Source organism: Hyperolius riggenbachi, chromosome 5 (genome assembly GCF_040937935.1).
Source record: "Hyperolius riggenbachi isolate aHypRig1 chromosome 5, aHypRig1.pri, whole genome shotgun sequence".
NCBI lineage: Eukaryota > Metazoa > Chordata > Amphibia > Anura > Hyperoliidae > Hyperolius > Hyperolius riggenbachi.
In genome coordinates this window covers 355,664,077-355,687,078 of record NC_090650.1, presented here as the reverse complement: position 1 = coordinate 355,687,078, position 23,002 = coordinate 355,664,077, and the positions used below count along the sequence as shown (strand labels likewise).

At 41.7% G+C, this 23,002-nt stretch overlaps 1 protein-coding gene across 2 annotated transcripts in view; it reads right to left on the bottom strand.

Annotated features, from left to right (window-relative positions):
- Window positions 1–5,301: 5,301 nt before the first annotated feature.
- Window positions 5,302–23,002, bottom strand: part of SGK3 (serum/glucocorticoid regulated kinase family member 3) — a 108,039-nt gene continuing 90,338 nt past the window's right edge. For both annotated transcript variants that reach the window (XM_068237462.1, XM_068237463.1), the window contains exons 8-17: window positions 22,154–22,211; window positions 21,575–21,658; window positions 19,523–19,654; window positions 16,695–16,807; window positions 16,575–16,611; window positions 15,165–15,251; window positions 11,501–11,596; window positions 10,417–10,572; window positions 9,379–9,468; window positions 5,302–8,719 (exon numbers count right to left, since the gene is read on the bottom strand). In XM_068237462.1, coding sequence (XP_068093563.1) covers window positions 8,549–8,719; window positions 9,379–9,468; window positions 10,417–10,572; window positions 11,501–11,596; window positions 15,165–15,251; window positions 16,575–16,611; window positions 16,695–16,807; window positions 19,523–19,654; window positions 21,575–21,658; window positions 22,154–22,211 — 1,024 coding nt within the window. In that variant the 3' untranslated portion in view covers window positions 5,302–8,548. The remainder of the gene's footprint in view (window positions 8,720–9,378; window positions 9,469–10,416; window positions 10,573–11,500; window positions 11,597–15,164; window positions 15,252–16,574; window positions 16,612–16,694; window positions 16,808–19,522; window positions 19,655–21,574; window positions 21,659–22,153; window positions 22,212–23,002) is intronic.

Genomic DNA, 23,002 nt, shown 5'->3' with positions numbered 1-23,002 from the left:
CTGCAAAATGCATTGATAGTCTATGATATCTGCAGATCCTCATACACACCTTGTTTAACGGACATTAATCTACAGATCAAACAATTATCTGCCGATCTGAAGATCCATCCTGGTGGATCTGATCTGCAGATGATTGTCAGTTAACCCTCCTGGCGGTTGATTTTTTTCTGCCAAATAGGCAGAAATCCGTTTTTTTTTTACATTTTTTTTGTTTCATGTAAAGCTACCAGAGTTGTAGCTACATGAAACACCACTAGAGGGCGCATGTGTCCCTCTAGTGCTATCGTCGCCGGGATCAATAGCAAACAGGGGAACGCGTATATAACGCGTTCCCCTGTTTGGCTTCTCCTGTCACCATGGCAACGATCGGAATGACGTCATGGACGGCAGCCGACGTCCTGACGTCAGACATCTCCGATCCAGCCCATAGCGCTGCCTGGAACTCATTGGTCCGGGCAGCGCAGGGCTCTGGCGGGGGGCCCTCTTCTGCCGCTGCGTGCGGGTGAATGCCGCAGAGCGGCGGCGATCAAGCTGTGCGCGCGGCTAGCAAAGTGCTAGCTGCGTGCACAGCACTTTAAATGGTGCGAATCGCCCCACCAAGGGCTGAGATATCCTCCTGCGCGGCATAGCCCGAGCTCAGCTCGGGCTTACCGCCAGGAAGGTTAAACAAGGTGTGTACGAGATCTGCAGATATCATAGACTATGAATGCATTTTGCAGGAACGGATCTCTTGCAGGAACTGATCTTTTGCAGATACTGATCTGTTGCATGTGTACAGCATCTTTATGTACAGCATCTTGCAAAGATTTTTATCTGATGAGGAGTTCAGCTCAATAGAATAGACTGTGTAGGTATGGCCCTCATACTACATGGAAGGGGGTAAAATTGGTCTGTGATCTTTCATTTTCCAAAGACTTATCTGACGTGTGTACCCACCTTTACTCCCAGCTAGAGCAATGTCCTGCCTCTATCTAGCCAGCAGACGCCAGTCAATCAGGTGTACTGTCATACACCCTTTGCCTGCTGTACCATATCTATTGCATAAATTAGCATTCAGGTGGGAGGCTTCGGTTGGACGCAATTGTGGATTGCATCGTTTACAGGGACGCCCCGTGTAGGCACATCTCCCACACGGCCCCCTCCCTAACTACTCACCTAAAGGTTATGGTACAGCAGGCAAAGGGTGTATGACAGTACACCTGATTGGCTGACTGGAGTCTGCTGGCCAGATAGAGGCAGGACATCACTCTAGCTGGGAGTTAGCAATTGTTTGTGTTTGTTGCAGTTGGTATTCAGTTTAGAGGTGGTGGGGGTGAGTTCCCTGGAGGTGAGAGGTCCAGGACTTGCCCACACTTCCCTCTGGGTATCGCATGGTGGTTTGGGGGCCCCAGCTAGTGAGAGAGACCTGGGGCCCCCGGCTGTCGTGCGGACCAGTGTTTGTGTTTCTGACATTATTGTCAGATCTGACAAGGTTAGCTGCATGCTGGTTTCTGGTATTATTCAAACACTACTGCAGCCAAATAGATCAGCAGGTCTACCAGGCAATTGGTATTGTTTAAAAGGAAATAAATATGGCAGCCTCCATATTCTTCTAACTTCAGTTGTCCTTTAACAGCTTCCTAACTAGTTTAAATAAAATATTTCACATGTCCTCTTACATCCTATCGTTTTAATATCATCTGGGCGGTATCATCCATCCCAGCTTATCGGCTTTGCACCAGCCAAGTGACCTAGGCAATAGGGGATGCAGAGGTTGCGACCGCATCGGGGCCCTTGGACCAGAGGCGCCCACCCTCAACCGCAGTATTAGCTTTTCAATGGTGCAATGCTGGTAATGATCACTTCTATATATGCTTTAAATAGTGGTAATCGTTAAAGAGACTAACAAAATGTTCAGCCTTATTTCTTCTATCCTATAAGATCCTATACCTGTTCTAATGTTGTCTGGGTTACTGCAGCCTTTTCTAGTTGCACTGTCTCTTTAATATATCTAATCCTCTTTTCTTTGTCAAGCTTTTTGACCCAGGGAGGAATGTGCTGCCTTTGCTGTGATTGGGACAAGTTATGCACGGCCCCTCCAGGCTCTGTGTGTGTGTGTGATTTGTTTATTGCAGTTTGTGAGGCTGAGGGGGAAGGGAGCTGCTGCCTGGCACATGCAAACTGTGACTAATCCCAGACTGGAGTGCAGATAATTCACTATGTAATAAAAACTTGTAGTATACTGTAACATGAATATATATATATATATATATATATATATATATATATATATATATATATATATATATATATATACACACACACACACACACACACACACACACACACACACATACACACTGTACATACACACATATTAGTGTGTGTGTGTGTGTGTGTGTGTGTATATATATCTACATATACACACATACATCACTTCCTGGTTGGCGCCCATGTTTGTTTGTAAACACTGCCTAAAACTGGCGATTAAAATCCAGGATCGCGGCACTTAGGCAGGGAACACACTTAGCAGAATCGCATGCATTTTCCACTATGTGCTATGGGGAAACGTATGCGATTCTGCTAAGTGTGTTCCCTGCCTTATACTGTGAAAGTCCTTGGCAAGTTTTGTTGCGCCATATGAACTGTTATTTATAGAATACTTAGGGGGCCCAATGTAAAACTTGCACTGGGGCCCAAAGCTCCTTAGGTATGCTACTGCACCACCCGCTCTCACCAGAAAAACATTCACTGCCATGACACAGCTCTGGCTGCGTTCCTACCCACCTGCACAAGAAGGAGGAAGATTCCCTGCCAGTGACTTCTTTCCAGTACGCCGAGTCCCTGGCCGAGTGAAGGAGGGCAGATTATTAAATTATATTACTTCTATCAGTTTTTTTTAACATCACTTTTCTAGGACAATGCCAGAACTTTAGTTGCCAGGATCGGCTGCATTACTGAACGGTTCACTGGCCAGAAGCTTAGCTGGAAAACTGTAGACCTTGCGAATAGCAATTCCCTGGAGGTAGTGAGGACTAGAGAACTTGCAAGTAATTGCTCCTTTTTTGTGATCTGACAGGTTGTAATTAGGGATGATCAATGAGATGCAAATAATGTCTCCTTGCATTCAAATTTGATATAATTTATATGCAGCTTGAAAATTAACCAATCCGAATAACTTCCTGTCAGTTTTTATTGGTCCAAGTTCAAGCTGTGTAACAATTACATGGAATTTGAATGCAAGGAGAAATGATTTGCCATCTATGGTTTTTGCAGCATTCACAGTGCAGATTGTATCAATATACATATTGAAATTATAATGTTGTTCCTAATAGAATATTTAGATTGCCAGCTATTTGCAGATCACTATAAAAAATGCCATAGCTGATGGTAATGCTATTTGTCTTGACCTGACACCAACAAAAAAAAAGTGAAATAAACACAATAAAATGAAAAAGTCGTTTGAGTACGTTTGTTTGTTATTTACTAGTGCAGTTCTGCAGTACAAAATTACATTTTATAAAGAGAACACTATGATTTATAGCTCTGTTACAAAATAGATTTTTGCATAGTACAAAACACAGGACACAATATTTGCTTCAAAGGCAGCCGTCTACTCTAGCTTAGTATTCCAGTTTCACATACCATTAGGTAACACTCCTATCCTTATAATGAATCAGAGAAATATCACTGAATCGGTATTGCTACAAAGAAAAATGTGTCACCAGGAACATGGATTCCAGTTCATGGTCATTGCCAATAAAAGGAACATTGGCTCACAAAATAATAAACTTTTTTTCCTATAACAACATATGGCCATACTTGTCACTTATTCAAGGCAAGAAATATAGTTTTATGTAACATTTACAGCAGTGGGCTTCCAAATCTTAGATATTGGTCAATTTAAAATGACAATTACCTAAATGTAGTAAGAAAAATAGTAAACTACTCACAAAACTGTGGCATTATTTGCTTTTTGAATTTACTGTCCACCAGACAACTTACTTCCTTAAGATAGCAATAGATTACCAAGTGCCACTTTGTCATACTGCTATTACTTTTAAACCCCAAGTTCAGCCTTTTTATTTATGAATAGGAAAGTACATTTCCATCAATTACCAGTGCACAATGCTTTGTACATAGCATAGCTTCACCATTTGCAATAATTATTGAAATAACTTGGCTGGATTGCTGGCTTCTCTAGGTCCTTGCTGCTAAATGAGTGGGAGTGCTTTCCCCAGCACAGAGAAAATCACATTTCCACCTCCTTCCGATGCAGAGCGAGATTAACCCTCTGCAGCCTGCACTGCAGCTTCACAGTCTCATCTTCTTATATAGTTCCGCCCAGCTCAGTGTGTAAGAAGCATTGAACTATTCCCAAACCTTCTCCAGTGTGTATATGAAAGCTGCCTGCAGTAAGAAACTATTGCTCACTTCTATTACTTAATCCTTTTATACTGGGTAGGGTTTGGGAGGAGTTAAAGAGAGTCTAAAGCCATATTAAAAACTAGTTTTACCTCTTCTTTAGCTTAAAGATGATGGCCAGGGCTAAAACGCTGTATTCCCGCAGCAGAACGAGGGTTTTATAACCCCCAAATCCCTGGGCCAAATATCAGGGAGTGCTTCCTGGTAGAAGCAGCGCTTAGGGCTGTAGCTCTGCCTCTACTCGTGTCAATCCCCGCTGATTGCCGCCTGTCCCCGCCCCTCTTAGTCTTCTTTCACTGAGACGGGCGGAGAGGCGGCGATCAGCAGTGGATTGATGCAAATGGAGGCAGAGCTACAGCGCAAAGCTCTGCCTCCATGGGCAGCAAAATCCACGACTTTCAAAGTTGTGGATTTTTGCCCCGGGGATTTGGGGGTTATAAAACCCTCGTTATGCTGCGGGAATGCAGCGTTTTAGCCCTGGCCATCATCCTAAAGTTAAATAAAAGGTAAAAACTAGTTTTTAATATGGCTTCAGAGTCTCTTTAAAGGGAAGGTCCATGCAAAAAAAAAAAAAAATGAGTTTCACTTACCTGGGGCTTCTACCAGCCCCATGCAGCCATCCGGTGCACTCGTAGTCACTCACTGCTGCTCCAGTTCCCCGCTGGCAGCTTTCTGACCTCGGAGGTCAGGGCCGAATTGCGTACATTTTTACACATTCCCGCTAGTGCAGGAACATTAACACATACATTTTTACGCGTTAGTGGTGCAACGCGTACATTTTTGTTCCTGCACTAGCTGGAATGCGTAAAAATGTATGCAATGTGGCCCTGACCTCCGAGGTCAGAAAGCTGCCAGCGGGGGACTGGAGCAGCAGTGAGTGACTACGAGGGCACAGGATGGCTACATGGGGCTGGTAGAAGCCCCAGGTAAGTGAAACTAATTTTTTTTTTTGCTTGGACCTTCCCTTTAAGTGTTTAACACAATGGACAGGGAGAGGGAGATAAGGGTCTGTTAAGCTGCAGTGCAGGCTACAAAGTTAATCCCTTATTAACAAAAGGGAGGAGATGAGGAGCTCTATCCCAATTACCTTGTGGGTGATTACAGAGTGGGGAAGGAGTTTGGACAGCTTTATATCCAATAAAATTGCACCATCATCTCAACAGGAAAGAGATCTAGAGGAGAGAGGCAACCAGGTAATTTCAATAGATTTAAGGGGCCCATACACTCAGCCGATTAGCGGCTGATCCATCAATCAAAATCGATCGATCATCAATTGCCCGATCGATCGATTTGCGGCCGATTTCGATCGATTTCAATCCATCTGACATGCTGGAAAATCTAGGTCGATCTGATGAGATTGCTCATCATTGGACCTAATGGAAATCTGATGGCAAAAAAATGCCATCAGATCGATTTTCAATAGATTTCATACTGAAAATCTATTACAAATCTGTTCCTAGTAAAAAATGTTCCTAAACACATTAGATAGATCAGAAAATCTATCTGATGATCTATCTGCTGCTAATCTAACGAGTGTATGGCCACCTTTGCTTTCACACGTATTAAATAAATAGGAGGCTGAGCTAAACTGTTTAGATGTGAGCCAAATCTTCAACCTTCCACACAGCACAATAGAGATCACCAACGTACATTTCATTAGTATAGGTTGTGGTTGCAGTATGCAAGCAGGACTCACTTGCACCAAGTATGTAGTAGTAATCTAGTGTAGCGGCTACCATTTGCCATTTTAATTGGATAAGCATGGCACCGGTGGACTAAGGCAATATGATAAATCCAAGGAATGAAAATCCTAATGCTGTCTTCAAGATTACTAGGGGGAGGGGGTGTAGAGTTAAAGGGTGCGTGTTACTGCTTGGGACAGCCTGTGTCTGGACCAAATTCTGCTTCAATCACTTAAAACAAGCATTAGGCACACATCGTATGAATACATAATGTCCTGCAGATTTAATTTCTCAAGTAATGGCGTTGATATACCAAGACTGGAGAGCAGTGGGGAATACAAGTTATAAGGAACACCCAGACTGGATCTTTAAAAATATATTACGTTGCTACAAAAGTCTGACTGTCACCTGGATCATATCAGAATTTGGTAAGGAAGGCTATAAGCATATTGGTTGTGGAGCACCAGACCAATGCAGCATCCACAGTGAAAACTTGTTTTAATAAATCCAAGTTTCTTGCTTTGGGCGTGTTAAGAGCCCAAATTCACAAACCTTTCATTAATCCTCAGCAAGCCCTGAAATGACCCAGGTGAGGGTTCCAAACTTACCAGCAACCTATCAGCAGGCACTTCGTAAATAAGCAGTCCAGGTTTGCAAGTCACTTCTGCTCTCGAATATTCAAATCGGTTCCCAACCTTAGTAAATCAGACCCAAGGACTTGATTTATTTGTCATATCCTTAGGACTTAAAATACTTGTATTTGTGGAGCAATCATTTTATTGTGAAGAAGGCACCTGGGCAGTACATCTCTGAACGGCTGATGCAATGAAGGCAATTATCCGCATAATTTATGCGGGAAGGACAAGCAGTACAGTACTGTGAATTCCACTGACCAATGAGAGGAAGGCTTGCACAGCAGCCATATTAACACTACTAAAAAAAAAAAAACAAAGAATACATAGTTGGGAATGCATGAATTCTAGCTGACTGGGGGTGATCACTACAGGGAGAAAGTGCAGCAACTCCAGTAAAACACCCTTTACCTTACGTCTTTGTAGAGCTACATAAGAATGAAGGGGGAAAAAAAATGACTCCACATTTTTATCATGTGTAACAAATCTGAACACCATTAGGAAGAAATCCTCCACAAAGTTGTATTGCACTAAGTGTTTAGACTAAGGAGTTATTTGGCAATAACTGGGAGTGTTTCCGGATAAAAGAATGAGATGTCCGGATTAACCTTTAAAAGGTTTTTCATTGGCTCCACACTGTAAGACATTGATATTTAGTAGGCTGAAACGCTGCATGAATATTCACTAAGCTTGGAGGACACTGGAGACCCTATGGCAAAACCAGTAGTGAACTTTTACAAACATTGTCCACTAAAAGGTCGATTGATTAAAGGCACTGAATTGGAGTTGGTGCTGTTGCAGCCTGGATTTACCAATCCCATGATGTTCTCATATGATCAAGGTGAGGGTTTAAAGTCATTGGGAGTCATTTATAAAAAAAAAAAAAGCCAAATACTTACCTAAGGAGAGGGAAGGCTCTCGGTCCTATAGAGCTGTCCCGCTCCTCTAGCGGTGCCCTCGGTGCAGTGCTAGCTTCCCAGTTTGAATCCCCCGCCGTGGGAGGCTTCAGAAGTCGTCGGGTGCTGAGTCCTACCGAAGACAGGTGGCTCCATACTGCACAACACGCGAGTGTGCAAGAGAGGGTGCTCTCACGCGCAGTATGGAGCAGCCCGTCATCAGGAGCACTCGGGATCCCGAAGACTTCCGAAGCCTCCCTTTTGCGGCGGAGACAGCAGTATTTGACAAAATTGGTTGAATACTGCTACGGGGAAGCCAGCTCTGGACCGGGGGAGGAGCGGGAAGGATCTATAGCACCCAGAGCCTTCCCTCTCCTTAGGTAACTATCTGTTTTTGTTTTTTTTTTTTAATAACTCCCAATGACTTTAAAACTTTGATCATGAAATAGAGAATTTTTTAAAAATAGGTTTGCTATATCAGATACGTTCTTTAGGGTTCTCCAACCTTAGTAAATCAACCTCAAAGTTTCTACTGGTTGTGACCACTAAAGCCAGGTAAACCATGATGAAATCCATGGTTAGGTCAAGTACTGTTCTTTCACATCAACTATTCAAATTGTCCAGGACCATAGCGATGTCTTCAGCGCTCACCCAATCGGTGTAAAGAGTCACTTTTTGGTCACACAATCCTCTATATGGGGTTGGCTTCCCCACACGACTCTCTGCATTGCAGTAGGTGAAGTTGGCTTGAATTGTGTTATTGTGACCTAATAAAATAATAGTCTGTATTTTTATGAGGGGCAGCCTTAGCTCACAAGAAAGGCTGCATCACTGCATCACTGCAGGTGAACCACAGGTACACTTGTCTTGACACGATACCCTGTAAAATTGCTTCATGTATGTGCAGAGACAGCATGTTAAACAAGTCCAGGTCCTAGAAGTAAAAGTCATCAGAGGGGGCAGCATAGGAGAAGCCAACAAAGGCATCATCTGCTTCTTCAACACTGGCATTAACAATGGAGTAGTCAGATGATATGCAGACAGAATCTGGAACCATGGCGTTCGTAAACTCGGTGTCAAAGTTTGATATATCATCAGGACCATCCTAGAAAAGAAAAAAACCAAAAAACAAAATCTGTAAAATAGGAACAAATTAAGAAATAGCATTTGAAGTAAATTATTTAACAAATCACAGCCATTAAAGGACAACTGAAATGAGAGGGCTATGGAGGCTGCCATATTTATTTCCTTTTAAACAGTACCAGTTGCCTGACAGCCTGCTAAGCTGTCAGCGATCAGTAGTACCTGAATCACACACCTGAAACAAGCATGCCGCTAATCCAGTCAAACATCTGATCTGCATGCTTGCTCAGGGTCTATGGCTAAATGTATAAGAGGCAAAGGATCAGCAAGATGCCTGGCAATTTGCATTGTTTAAAAATAAATAAATATGGCAGGCACCATATTACTCTCACTTCAGGTGTCCTTTAATTATGAATAAACGCTTCAGACTGCTAATAAACTGCCAACACAACTTATAAGAAAAGGGTCCCCAAAAATGTTAGAGTCCCTGGTTCTTGTAATCAGAATATCTCACTGCCTTTTGCTTCTTTAACAACCCCACACAAGTGTGACAGAATTACTCATAGTGTGCCCTTCATACTGCCTGGACCTGTACTGGACATCCAATGCTATATTGTACCATTCCTCTGATTTTCTGTCACTGAACTTGTCAGGCTATCAGAAACAAACATTTCAACTTACCACCTGAGGGTCATAGGGTGGTGGAATACGCTTTTCAACGAGATCTGTCCAATTTATATTTGTAAAGAATGGGTGATTTTTAATCTCTTCCTGAAAAACAAAAAGAAACACTTCAAAGTTTCCGATCTCTGTTAAACTTATTTAGTGTCATGCAAGAAACGTCAGAAGGAAAACTCATTTTTTAAACACTTGTCACCACTGTACCGCACTAGAATAAGAGTTCTGGGAACAGGGAAAGCTTGGTAGGCATTCTGCTTTTCAGTAGTCACTAGAAGGGAATTTCCCAGACGTAGTAGATATCATCCAATGTAGCAATAATAGTAAGAGAGATGATAGTCAAGCTAGTCAAGGTGGACAAACAGTGTTGGCATCACTCTGCCAACTATTCAGAAGAGCATTCAGCCAACAGCTCAATGAGTGAGGAGTCACTTATGTCAGTGGCCCTAGACTCATCCACCTACTACTATCTCTGGCCACTCAAGGGCACCACTGGAAATTATTATTTTTTTAGTATTTTCTTATTGACTCCAAATCAAATGTGTTGGGCTTTCAGGTTAAAGCATCCAACACTCAGTTCCTACATCTTACATGTCTTCACCAGCGAAAAGACTGTAACTGTGCACTGTACTTAGCAGCCTGCTGGAGTGAGTACTTGCTCTCCACTTTTCTAGCAGGTATTTTTCTCCAAAAGCTTAGGGACTTGGCCGGCCGGGACTGGTCAGGTCATGTTCTGACCAGCCAAAATGCATTCTTCGCATATTGCCTGCACCAGTCGACAGTTTCACATATCGGCCGGCATCCTTCGAGTTCTGTCCGTAACATACATATATATGTGATTTACAACAGACTACTGAATAAATAAATGTATATCTATCTATATCGGTTTATATATTTTTTGTTTTTATTAGGAGACTCAGCTGGATAACACTGTGTATATGTTTGTTTCAAGCTCTGCATAAAGTCGACATTAGGGAAACAATTGCACCTGTGCCAGATTATTACTGTATTTTACAGCATGCAGGGTGGGAGGCCACTTACAAAGTCGTGTCTGAAGCCAAGCCTTTGCTTTGGATCTTTCTCAAGTAGATCTTCTAGAATAGATGATGCTGGCAAGCTTATGTCTGATTTTATAACCAGTGGACTGTGGAGAATGTTGTCATACATAGTTGCTGTGTCCCGATGGTAAAAGGGAGGCTGACAGAAAGAAAGAAATGACTGTTATTTTCAGATACATATAAAAGCAGATAAAGGTTCACAACGAAGCAACAATAGTGATGAAACACTGTATAAACACACAGGTATAAAAACACACAATAGGAGCAGCATTGTGGTGTAGTGGATAGTACTCTTGCTTTCAAGTGCCAGGTTCCCAGATCATGCATATACTATCAAACTACAGATTAGGAGTTTGTACAGTATATTCTCCGTTATTGCATGGTTTTCCTACTACAGTTTTCTTTTCCCATATCCCAAAAACATACTTATAAATTAACTTGCTTTCTCCCAAAATTGGACATGTAACGGTGGTGGGGGTTAGATTGTGACCTTCTCTGAAAGACAGTTACAAGACCGTGTACTATGTAAAGTGCAGAAGAACTCCCGCCAGTGAATAGCGAGTGTAGCTGCCGCTCCCGGGATTGTAGCAATATGAGTAACGCTGAATCCTCCCTCCAGGCTACAGCACTGCAAGATGGAAAAGCGCCCGCTGTGATAACAGATAACAGGTCCCCGACTGAGAGATAAACACCCCTGCAAGCATGCTGTCCATAATGAAAAGCGCCCATTATGAGAGCAGAACCGCCGGTCCTGGACTACTGCCATACACTGTGCATATAGAAAGCGATTCAAACCCGCTGATCTGAGATCAGAGCAACGCGGATTATTGCCTGGCTGCATCACACTGTGGTTTGATGGGAGGTAAAGCCGAAAAAACAGGCATTCAAGAGGGGAGAAAAACACACATTCGGACCATAAGATGCACCAACATTTTCTCCCTGTTTTGAAGGGAGAAAAAGTGTGTCTTATGTTCCGAAAAATACGGACCATACGCCATACGGACCATTTACATACTGCATCGCATGTTGTTGTAACACAGTTTAGGTAACACAAAGATTATGCTTACCAAGCCATGCAGCATCTCATAGAGGACAGATCCCAGACACCACCAATCCACGGTGTTGTCATACGCTTGCTTCTTTATTACTTCTGGGGCTAAATACTGGAAAAGAAAAAGATACAAACATGAGACAACATTCCCTAAAAAAAAACAAAAAAACAAACAAAACAAAACAAAAAAAAAAAAAAAAACACAAGTGTACAACATCTTTAAACAGATTTGTAACAATATGTCTATTGGAGGCGACCAATAGATAGTAAGAAAGGGGTTATATTTGTGTGTTTAAAATTCTTTTTTTCAACGGGCTACAGAACTAGATAATCCCAGTTTATTTACCTATTTTGAAGCCATTCTGGCTAATAACTTTATCAAAAGGGTAAGGATCAGGATTGTAAGAGATATATCCCCATTTATAGAAAAAAATCTGAGACAACTCAACTGAACCACTGTGAGTCTCTGCCCCACCCTTATAAACTAGAAATTCCTTGATTAAAATGATCCCTTTTCCACACTAATGTTACCAACTCCAAACACTTTACTGATTAAACAGAAGTGCCACTCAACATTTCCTAAATTCATATGGAACCACAAATGACTAGGAATTACGCTATAATGTTCACAATAAACCAATTCAGCCTACCAAATATGGAACATCTGTTAACTAAAAGAGCAATCTCCTGGCCTCACGGTTTGGCCCATATCCAGTCTTTCACTAGATCCATATGCACATCAGTAAAGGCACTGGTGTTGCAGAGTTCCACCAATTATCTATAACTCCATATTCACTCATGGAATTTACTTTGTTTTACACACATTGGTTCTCCATTTTGGCTTTATCGTAAAACGAAATAAATTACATTGTGGAATCTGTCGTGACTTGTTTTACATCTAAAACTGTATTTACCAACTCTTAAGACCTACCAAGGACCAGAAGATCATAATGCATAAAATCTTACTGTTGAGGGTTTAATTTCTTTTTCTCATGTCTGCATACTGTAAAATGAATTGTTATCCATGTAATGAGTGAATATTGTAACAAATCAGTTACAAGTAATGAAATTAAAAATGAACCACTTTTATTTATTTTTTTACTTTTCGGGGGGAGGGAGAGAGAATCTAATACACCACGACAGATGTATAAAAGGGCCTAAAAAATAAACTAAAAAGACTTGGATGCCAAGAGACTTTTTTGACTACAGAGTGCTTATGTAGCATTATGTGACTGCTGGCTAGAGTCACATGAGAAGCTTCCTGTTCATTTGCCCTTTGCACCAATTTCTTTCAATGCCAGGGTTACTACAGAGTAAAAAAAAGTACATGCAGGGAAATGATGAGTCAGCGAATGTGTTTGCCAAAGAATGGCATCTCCAGAGATTTCCAAGCATCTCTAAAAGTGACATCATGAGTGAACCTGCAATCTTGGGCTGAGTTAAAGGACCACTATCGCAAACATGTCTAATATTTAAATTACGTGTACACATAAATCATAAGTTCATTTCTCCCAGAGTAGAATGCACTATAAATTGCATTATATGTTGCTAGAAGTTACTGTCGCTTATAGTAGGCAGTAAAATTCAGACAAATCTGACAAGTTTTGGAATAGTTATCTCCTCATGGGGGGTTCTCAGTATTCCCTTTATTCTATACAAAATGCAAACCATTTTAAAAGTTGGAAATAGCAACTGCCGTTCAATAAATGCTTTTGAACATAAAGAAAACCCTGCAAATCCCCCATAAGAAGATGGGCTAGTCCAAAATCTGTCAGATTTGCACTACTTACTGTAAGTGACAGAGATATCATTTATAGTGCAATATACTCATACTTGTACTCATGTATTTTTAGTTTTTCAGTTTTCCACAATCGTGATTCTTTAACCTTTTAGCGGCAAGCCGCCACATTCAAACATCCTAAAGGAGCCTCTTAATAGCTCCAGGACGTTTTAATGCGTGCCTTTTCCTGCCACCACTGTGCATGCGCGCCGCTTGTACCTGTCGGGACACAGAGATCTGTAATTAAGGAAGGGGAACAAGCATTCCACTAACCAATCGCAGCACCTGGAATGAATGGACATGACCCAGATCAGGGGCCATGTCCACTCATAATATAGGAAGTAGTAAGAGCATGAGTAAAATTAAAAAAAAAGTGAACACTTCCTGGTAAACCAGGAGAGGGTTTTCAGCTCCATCTAGTGGCGGCAAAGTAAAATTCTACACACACACACGATACATTTAGAATTTTAAAATTATTCCCTTTCACTTACAAAGACAAGCACTTGTTATAAGTAAAAAAAAAAAAAAAATTAAAAAAAAAAAGAAAGAAAAAGAAAAAGCAAGAAAAAAAAAACAACAAAAAAAACAGTTAGGGTAAAAACCCCTTAGGGGTGAAGTGGTTAATTAAAAACTGTGTGCTGTTGCTATTAGATTGGAGACCTGTTGACCCTGGCACTGGTGGTAGATGTAGACTCAACGAGGACGGAGAGTCTAAGCAGTCAATGATCCTCACGAGAGTGTCCCATTAGGGTTGAGAAGCTCCCACTCCAAGTGGGCAATGGGTTACATTGGTGATAGTGACTACCAGGTCATATTACCTCACCAGAGACAGAAAGCAGGAAGGCCCACGGATGAGGAGCAAGTGGCAGGAATACAGGTAGGCAGCTGGAGTTAAATGTACTAGCCAATACTGGGGCAGGCGGCTACCAAGAAAAGTCATGATCCAGGCAGGCGCAAAACAACATAATTGCGAACCATGCAGAATATCAGCACAAGCCGCAATTGGAACAACATGTTAGGTGAAGACAAGGTTGAAGTAACACAGAAGTATGGGATGGCAGTTTAAGCACAAACCAAACCTACCAAGTATCGGACTCTGGAGCAGCAGTATTTGCAGAAACAACAGGTAAGATGAGGAATATACACAACAGGGACACCAGCAACACAGTAACTTTTCTCTTCAATGTGCTCATAATGCTTACTGCAGATGACTGCATGTTTGCTACATATCCTATGATATTCTACAGGAATAGTATACGTCAATTAGCATCAGATTCAAACCTCAGCTTTTCCTGTTCAGTAAGCCAGTACCTATTCAGTAAGGAGTCCTTGGGCAAGACTTCCTAACACTGCAGGGGTGGCCTCTTGAGTGCGTCCTTAGTGGCTGCAGCTTTCAAGCACTTTCAGTCCGGCAGGAGAAAAGCGCTATACAAATGTTGGCATAATTTCTCTTGCGTCTCAAAGTACAACTGCAACATTGGAAAATGTGTTGCTACTGCTGGCCATATAAATTATAATCAGATTACACTATTCTTTATAATCTGGTCACAGAGGTGCAAGTAAAGCTAGATGCAGCTTTTAGACATGCTGACTGATCCTCCCATCAGTGACTGTTAATGTCACGCAAACAGTTGCCTGGAATCAAAAGTGGATAATTCAATTTTACCAAACTGATCAGCAAATTTCACTTCTTGCTTTATACATACTACAAAAGTGATATAGTCTGCTCAGGCATCAGTGTTAATGATGATGTGAGAAAGACAAAAAAAAAAAATCAATGAAAACAGCTTTCTTTGCAAAAACTTCACACATGTCCCCTTAGTTGAATCTTAGTTAACCTTTTACAATAAGTAAAGTTAAATTTTGTAACGATTAACTAGTATTCTAACTATTAACTTACCTCCGGTGTGCCACAGAAGGTAAAAGTTTTGTCCGAATTAGAAATCCCTTCTTTGCAAAGGCCGAAATCAGTTAAAACAATATGTCCCTGGACAAAAAGACAGCAATGTGGTTACACAAAAATCAATGTAAATTTAGACTTTTGAATAGGCATTATTACTCAAAAAGATCATCACAAATGGGCATTTATAAGAATCACCACAATTACTTTGTTACCAGACACGTTTCACTGTTATATTCTGAAACAGAAGTTTACTGAACGTTTTGGCACTTTGGTGCTGGGGGGATTTGGGAGAAGAGCTGACAGACGAGCGCACAAAGAGTGTCACAGAGCGATGCTATAGTCGAATTTCAAGAGTTTTCAGATGGCAGGGTTCAGAGGTGGAAAGCTTTTACAGGGTAAGAAGCGGCAACTGTACTGTAAGTAAACCCTTCTCTTTTTGATTATAGTAGTGGATTTATACAGCTGGATGCCCTACAGCAGAGTTCCCCAACCCTGTCCTTAAAGCCCACTAACAGTACATGTTTTGCAGGAAACCACACACAATCACAGGTGGGGTAATTAGTGTTGCAGCTGAGCTGATTAACTACCTGTGTGGACTGATACAAAACATGCAGTGTTGGTGGGTCTTGAGGACATGGTTAGGGAACTCTGCCCTACAGGGTTCTTTTAAGGCATTTTCATCCTGTAACAGTTCTTGCCATTTCTAGCGTTCTCAGCTCTTATCACTAACATCAGGCCGAGCTCAGTAGAATACAGCTTGCTGATGCTTGGAGATGACATCACATAATATGGTTTGAGTTTGTATTATTGTCACTTAAAGGGATACTTAAGTAAAAAAAAAAAATAAAAAAGGATTTTTACTCACCTGGGGCATCCCTCAGCCCCCTGAAGCTGTATGGCCTCGCTCCGATCCTCCTGTCCCCGCCGGCGGCTACTTCCGGGTTCGGCGACAGCCGCCGACAGGCTGGGAACACGAGTGATTCTCCGCGTTCCCAGCCGCTATATCACCCTCTATGCTGCTATAGCGTATAACATATAGCATAGAGGGTGATATAGCGGCTGGGAACGCGGAGAATCACTCGCGTTCCCAGCCTGTAGGCGGCTGTCGCCGAACCCGGAAGTAGCCGCCGGCAGGGACAGGAGGATTGTAGCGAGGCTGCGAGGGCACCATCCAGCTTCAGGGGGCTGAGGGATGCCCCAGGTGAATAAAAATCTTTTTTTTTTTATTTTTATTTTTTGACTTAAGTATCCCTTTAAAGCATTTATAAAACGGGAGTCTGAACTGGGACTTTATACTCAGTGGTAAACATAAAAAGTCATGTTTGTTTCCTTGATGATGGTACATTTCACAGTTTAAGCCATACAATCGGTTCACTCACTGTTAATCCATAAAGTTGTAATAATTACCTGCGAATCTAGAAGAATATTTTCTGGCTTTAAGTCTCTGTTAATAAAATAAACGATAAAATCAAACTGGGCTTTCTCGTGTAGGGGTGCGCAAAATACAATCAGCAGAAGCATCCCTACCTGTATATAATCTGCATGGAATGTAAGTACCCCAGTGCAGTGGCGATCTCAGCTGCGTAAAATCGTGCTCTAGGCTCTGCAAAATAGCGCTCTCTTTGTAGGTGGAAGAAAAGCTGCAAGTGAAGCACAGAATGCTTAGTCTAACAGGAAAACCTGCTACGAAAACTCCCATATACCTTTTCCTATGGTACACATGCTATGGTGGTTTTGAAGTATATTATTACCGTATTATTATTTACCGGTATATATGGGTAGTTTCACGATTCATCCCTCGTGTAATCAAAAAAAATACACACAATTTTATTTAATTTAAAATTATGTTTTTTAATTAGAGATGATCAATGAGGTGCAAGTAATTCTGGTGGCTTGCATGCAAATGTCACACATGCTGTGTATGCTCCTTGGAACCGGACCAATTCTCTTGTTGATGATTTTGATTGGCCCATGTCCAAATTGCACAAAATTTGTATGAAATGTGCATCAAAGCCACAATTGTTTACATCTTATCGACTGTCTATTCATGCTGTCATCGGGTCAGAAACCTCCCTTGTACAGACGTATGTGGCATGTCACCCAGTGGGGATCAGGACTTGATCCCTCAGGTGACATTGCAGGGTTAAAGCAGCACAGATGCTTCTCTAGCCTGCAGGCTAGCAACATGCTCTGATGCTATGCAGGGGGGGAGGAGCACCAATGGAGTGGCACAAGAGAAATGTCAGTGCGCTTTGCCAGTGATCGTCTAAATCCATATGCCAGGCTGATCACTGGCTGAGGCATCAGGGGCTGCAGTACACACACTGGATTCTCGTCAGAGGCGGTCGCTATTGGCTGCCTCGGCAGCGTTTCATCTAGTATGTGCACTAGGCTTTACCTATACTGAAACTTTCAGGTCTCCAGGCTCCCTTTCTCTCCTTCTCAGTAATGTGTATACTCGTTTACACAGCTCTATTCACAGAGTTACTCATACTTAAAGGGATCAAAGTTTGTCCTGGTTTCTTATAGCTGTAGGAGCTGCCATTTTACCACCTCCCCTTATGCAGAGGAAAGGTGTGAAGGTAATAAAGTGTGACTTCTCTAAACTGTTTGAATAATAATGTCCTCTCCCCTGCCCCCTCTGATCAAAAAGCTTTTGTTTGCTCATTGCTACTACCAATTATAGCAGTCCTTATCTGCCTGCCATTTCTGCAGAGGACAGGCCGAGGAAATAGGATGATAAAAGCCTCTAACCAACATTTAAAAGGTAATTTTTATTACGGTGCCACATTGTTAGCATGCATTTTTAATATGCTATTGAGATGCCCTAGGGCTAAAAACGCTGCTTGGTTCCCTTTAAACAGACCCTGAAGATATATCAGCCCAGGTAACAGAGAGTGATTGGTCTAAAGAAAAGAGAACGCATAACAAATATATTGCTTTGACTCCAGGGCTGAAGGAGCACCATATAGGGGTCTGTCACTACAGGTGCACTTTAAACTGAAACTAAGAAGTTTGAGTCTCTAAACATACCACACTGTATATACAATTAATACACATCTTTTTCTTTTGCTGGAGCCTGTCCTGTGCAACACTGATATTATACAGACAAGCAGTAAATTCATACATCTTGCTCAGGTATTTCCTTGTTCTGCAATGGAAATTTACCACACAGAAGTGAACTGAGGAAGTGAAAATGTCTTAGTCATTTCATTTCCTTAGATACACATACCATGACGTATGAGCAGCGAGCTGATCACGCTACAGTGCTTATTCTGTAAGGTACAGCCAACAACAATCAATGTCCCCCCCCCCCCCCCGCAAAAAAACAGCAATAAAAAAAACACAACTACCTGCCATCCTCATCTCCACCCCCCCCCCCTTCCCCACATCATCATCACTGGTGGTGGGCCTTCCTTCTTTGCTCTCCCAATGCTAGGCAGAGACTAGTTCAGCAGATGAGTTAGATGCCATGGCTCCTGAATCCTGACTGTCCTCCACTTCGGCCTCTTGTTCTCCACCTTCTGTACATCATACGCTACATGCAATAGAAGCAGAAGGCCAGCAAGCGGTCGCAGTGAAGGATTGTTGGGACTCTGGACTCACGGCTCTGGACATGATAAGGCTGCAAAGCATGTCGTTGCACTAGTCTCTGCAAGGGAGGCCCAGGAGAGGGAGGGAGGAAAGAAGTCAGCTCCCCCTCTGCACAGCCTTTCCTAAATTGGGGCCAGACCTGAAACCTCAATCCCCTCTAGGCTAAATGGCTCTCAGGTCGAAGCCATTCTCTGCCAGGAAAGAGTTCTATGGCTGCAATTCCTTGTCAGTGAGGGTTGCTATAGTCAGAAAAAAAAAAAGGGTACACAGCCTAGTTATTTGTATGCTCGGCACTGTACATACACTTGTTGATCTCCTGTCAGACCAGGTACCCCTAAAGAATGTATTTTAGCCAGTTTATCAGTATTATAGGTGGAAATATATCTGTTATTAAAAAGGACAGAATCGGCTGCTTCCATCGTTTTTTGATGACCTTAAGCAAGTCTATAGCTGGAACTATGTACTAAGTGTTCAATAATGACTTGTCATGTGATTAGTTTTTTCAGCCTGTAGAGGTGGCATGCTTGAATTAATGAAGAAATCTATCCAGTTCCCTTATTTACAGAGTTGGCTTTGCCATCATTTTTTTTTCGGCTGTTGTATCCCTAGTTTATCCATGACACCAAGAGCCATACTTTGTGCTGCTGCATTTCCCTTCTCCTTCCACAGACTGTATTCCCCATACATTCCCACAAGATGGGTTTTAGGGCCTCCACTCATTTGTATAAGATTTCATTTTAATAATCCTTATGCTAGCTTACCTCTCCACCATTGATAAAATCCAGGACAAAGTACAGCTTGTCTGAAGTCTGGAATGAATAGTGTAGCCGGACCAAGAACGGGTGCTTCACATTTTTCAGAAGCACGTTCCTCTCTGCCATGATGTGTTTTTGCTGCAAGAGCATTGAACAACTGATGAGTATTTTGCACAGGCCACGTGTGGCTCCATATGCTTGCATGTAAATTTACATAATTAACATCAGAGAATGGCCATTTAAAGCACATGCACTATAACCCAAATCTGCACAATAGTGGTATTTAGCTTTAAAGAACAACTTTACACCTATCTAGCACATTACTATATCAGAGCTGTCTATCAGCTATGGCCATCAACTGACAGCGTTAATAAAGGTCCACTATCATGATATATATAAAAATTTACTATACATACATGTGAAATGTACATTTCTGCATAAAATGCACTATAAATTACCTTTTCCTATATTGTCGTCATTTAAAGCTGGTAGTAAAAATGTGACAGACCTGACAGATTTTGGACTAGTCCATCTCCTTATGCAGGATTCTCTGTATTGACTTAATCCTTTACAAAAGCAGCTCCTGGAAAGGATGTATACAAACATGCCTGCCAGCCTCCCTTCTCGTTTTCACACTATTTTGGCAATTGAAGTTGAGCAACTGCCATTCAGTAAGTGCTTTTGTAAATTACCTGAGAATCCCATGAGGATATGGACTAGTCAAAAATCTTTCAGATTTTCCCTTCCTACTGTGAGTGACTGCTAAATAGGAAAAATGAAATGTATTGTTTTACTCTGGGAGAAATCTACATTTTATATGCATGTATTTTAAATTGTAACATTTTTCGTGATAGTTGTCCTCTAACCCTTTGGGGACCCCCCTTAAGGACCAGGCAAATTTACATGCGGAGGGGGGGGGGGGGGGGGTCAGGTAGCTGGATCCCTGCAGGGGCTTGCTGGGCATCGTGTCCCCTGTCTGGCCAGGTGTCCCCCCTGTATGCAGCAGCCTTTACTCACCTCCCAGGCTCCAGCGATGAGCCGCTGTGGCCCCTCCGCTCTCGCCGGCATCCCCGCTCGTACTGCCGCTCAGTTCAGGGTCGCGGCTTGATGACATCAGCATTCAACTGTTTTGCACTGACTACTAAAGGGCCAGTGCTCCTAAAGTATGTGATAACTCCAAATCATAACAGCAGAAAATAATTTTGAAAGTTTTGAATGCAGGATTAGCATATTTATCACTTAATACACTCAGACCAGTTGCTGTTGAAATTTGATTTTTATGGTGACAATACCGCTTTAAGCTAGGCATACACTATCCAGTGACATTAGGCATGATCAATATTCCCCTGATCCCAGAGTGGGATTCCCAGATTGGGAAATATCAATTGTTTCACTACCACGCACTGCTTAATAGCAATATGTAACACAAAACTATGAGAATGTTGTTGTTTTTTTTTATTGCTGCAATTTGTTGCCTAGCCCAGTCAACTGTGGCAGAAATTGTGAGCACTGGGGAAGCTGACCTGTTAAAACCGAGTTAACTTTCAAAATCTGTCTAGGGAATTTGGCCAGAGGGGCTGAGCACACATCATAATTTGCATGTCCTGTTTGTGGGCAGTGCATATAGAATCTAAGTTTTTTCATGCCTCCCAACTTTTTGAGAGGAGTAAACACTTTAAGACACAACCCTGACACACCTCTAATCACGCCCCAACCACTAAATATTCATAAGCAATAGTTGTAATTTTAGAATTCAAACCACACTGGTCCTTTCTATCATTACACGCTTTATTTCATATTAACATTTGACAATAAGAATTGTATCAATTTTTAAGGGATGGGACTAAAGTTTGGAGTAGTTTTCAGTGGAAAAATACACACATTTAGACAGATCTGTACAGGAGTCCTGAAAGAGGGACAAATGAGGAAGAAAGAGAGACAGAGGGATTTGGTTCCCAAAGAGGGACTTGTCCTTCTGAAAAAGGGACAGTTGGGAGCTATGTTTTTTTTTGAATGCACACACAAGCATCCATGGCTATATGCTGAGCACTGACATACCTCTTTCTTGTTGAGAATTACTTTCTTTTGTAAAATCTTCACAGCATAATATCGGCCATCGAGTTTCCCTCTTGTAAGCACAACCTAAAATATTTAAAACAAAAAATTGTAGTTAGAAAGGTTCCTGTAATTTATATAGTGCCAACACAGTACAAGACACGGTAACCCTATTTCCAAGCACAAATAAAAAAAATATTTAATCTTAAGGTCCCCATACACATCGTTTTTAATGTTTGATTCCATGCAGATTCGATTCATTTGCTGGGAATCGATTCCTTAAAAAAAGTCAGAGCAAAAGATGTCACAAGTAGGGATAAAGTTATTGCTAATTAAATAGCGACATAGCTAAAATGTCAAAACTGTTCTGGTCCGTAAGTAGAAAACAAGGTCTAGATGTGAAGTGGTTAATAAAGGGGTATATGCCCCAGTAGTGCTCAAAAAAACTAGTTGGCTACATCAGCTAAATACAAAGCATCCACAGACATAGAAATAAGCTCACCCATGGAGTACTTGATTAAACATAGGATAGTTTTATCTCCACAGTAAATACTAAGACAAAGGTTTGTAACCATTGCTTACCTTTCCAAAGCTTCCTTTACCAATCAGTTTCAGGTATTCAAAGTCGGAGGGCTTTGCACTGAAATAGGCATAAAATTTGTGTTGTTAATTATGTGCAATATATAGGAGACAAAGTATTTTTTCTGGAAATAAAAAGTTAGCGAAATAGAGATATCTGTGTCAGGATTATCCTGATATGGAATATAATGTTTCATTTATCAAAACGCATATTAGTGTATGGCCAGCTTTACACTTTAAAGGGAACCCGTGGTGAGAGGGATGTGGAGGCTGACATGTTTGTTTCCTTTTAAATAATGCACATTGCCTGGCTGTCCTGCTGATCCTTTGCCTCTAATACTTTAAGCCACAGTCCCTAAACAAGCATACAGATCAGATGTCTATGACAAATCTGACAAGATTAGCTGCATGCTTGTTTCAGGTGTGCGATTTAGACCCTACTGACCAGAAAGACCAGCAGGACTTCCAGGCAACTGGTATTGTTTAAAAGGAAATAAATATGGCAGCTTCAATAGGTTTCACACCTCGGGTGGCTTTTAAAGGATACTTAAACTGACTCCATAACTGTAAAAACCTACTGTGTGCATTGTGGGATCCTAATACCAGTCACCCAGTTTGGCCGCTCTGCTCCCTTTTCATGGCTCTGATTGGAGCAAGTTGGAACGAAAGGCGTAGAAGAAATGCATGCTCTATCATGTACACAAGCAGCACTTCTGAATTATGCATGCCCAGAACTTTCCTTGCTGTGGCTGCTGTGATAGCAGGATCAGAATTGATTTATTTCACCAAGCATGACTGATCCATGCCCGGAATTGGTTTTGGCATGATATAAATAGCTCAAGAAGAGGCAAG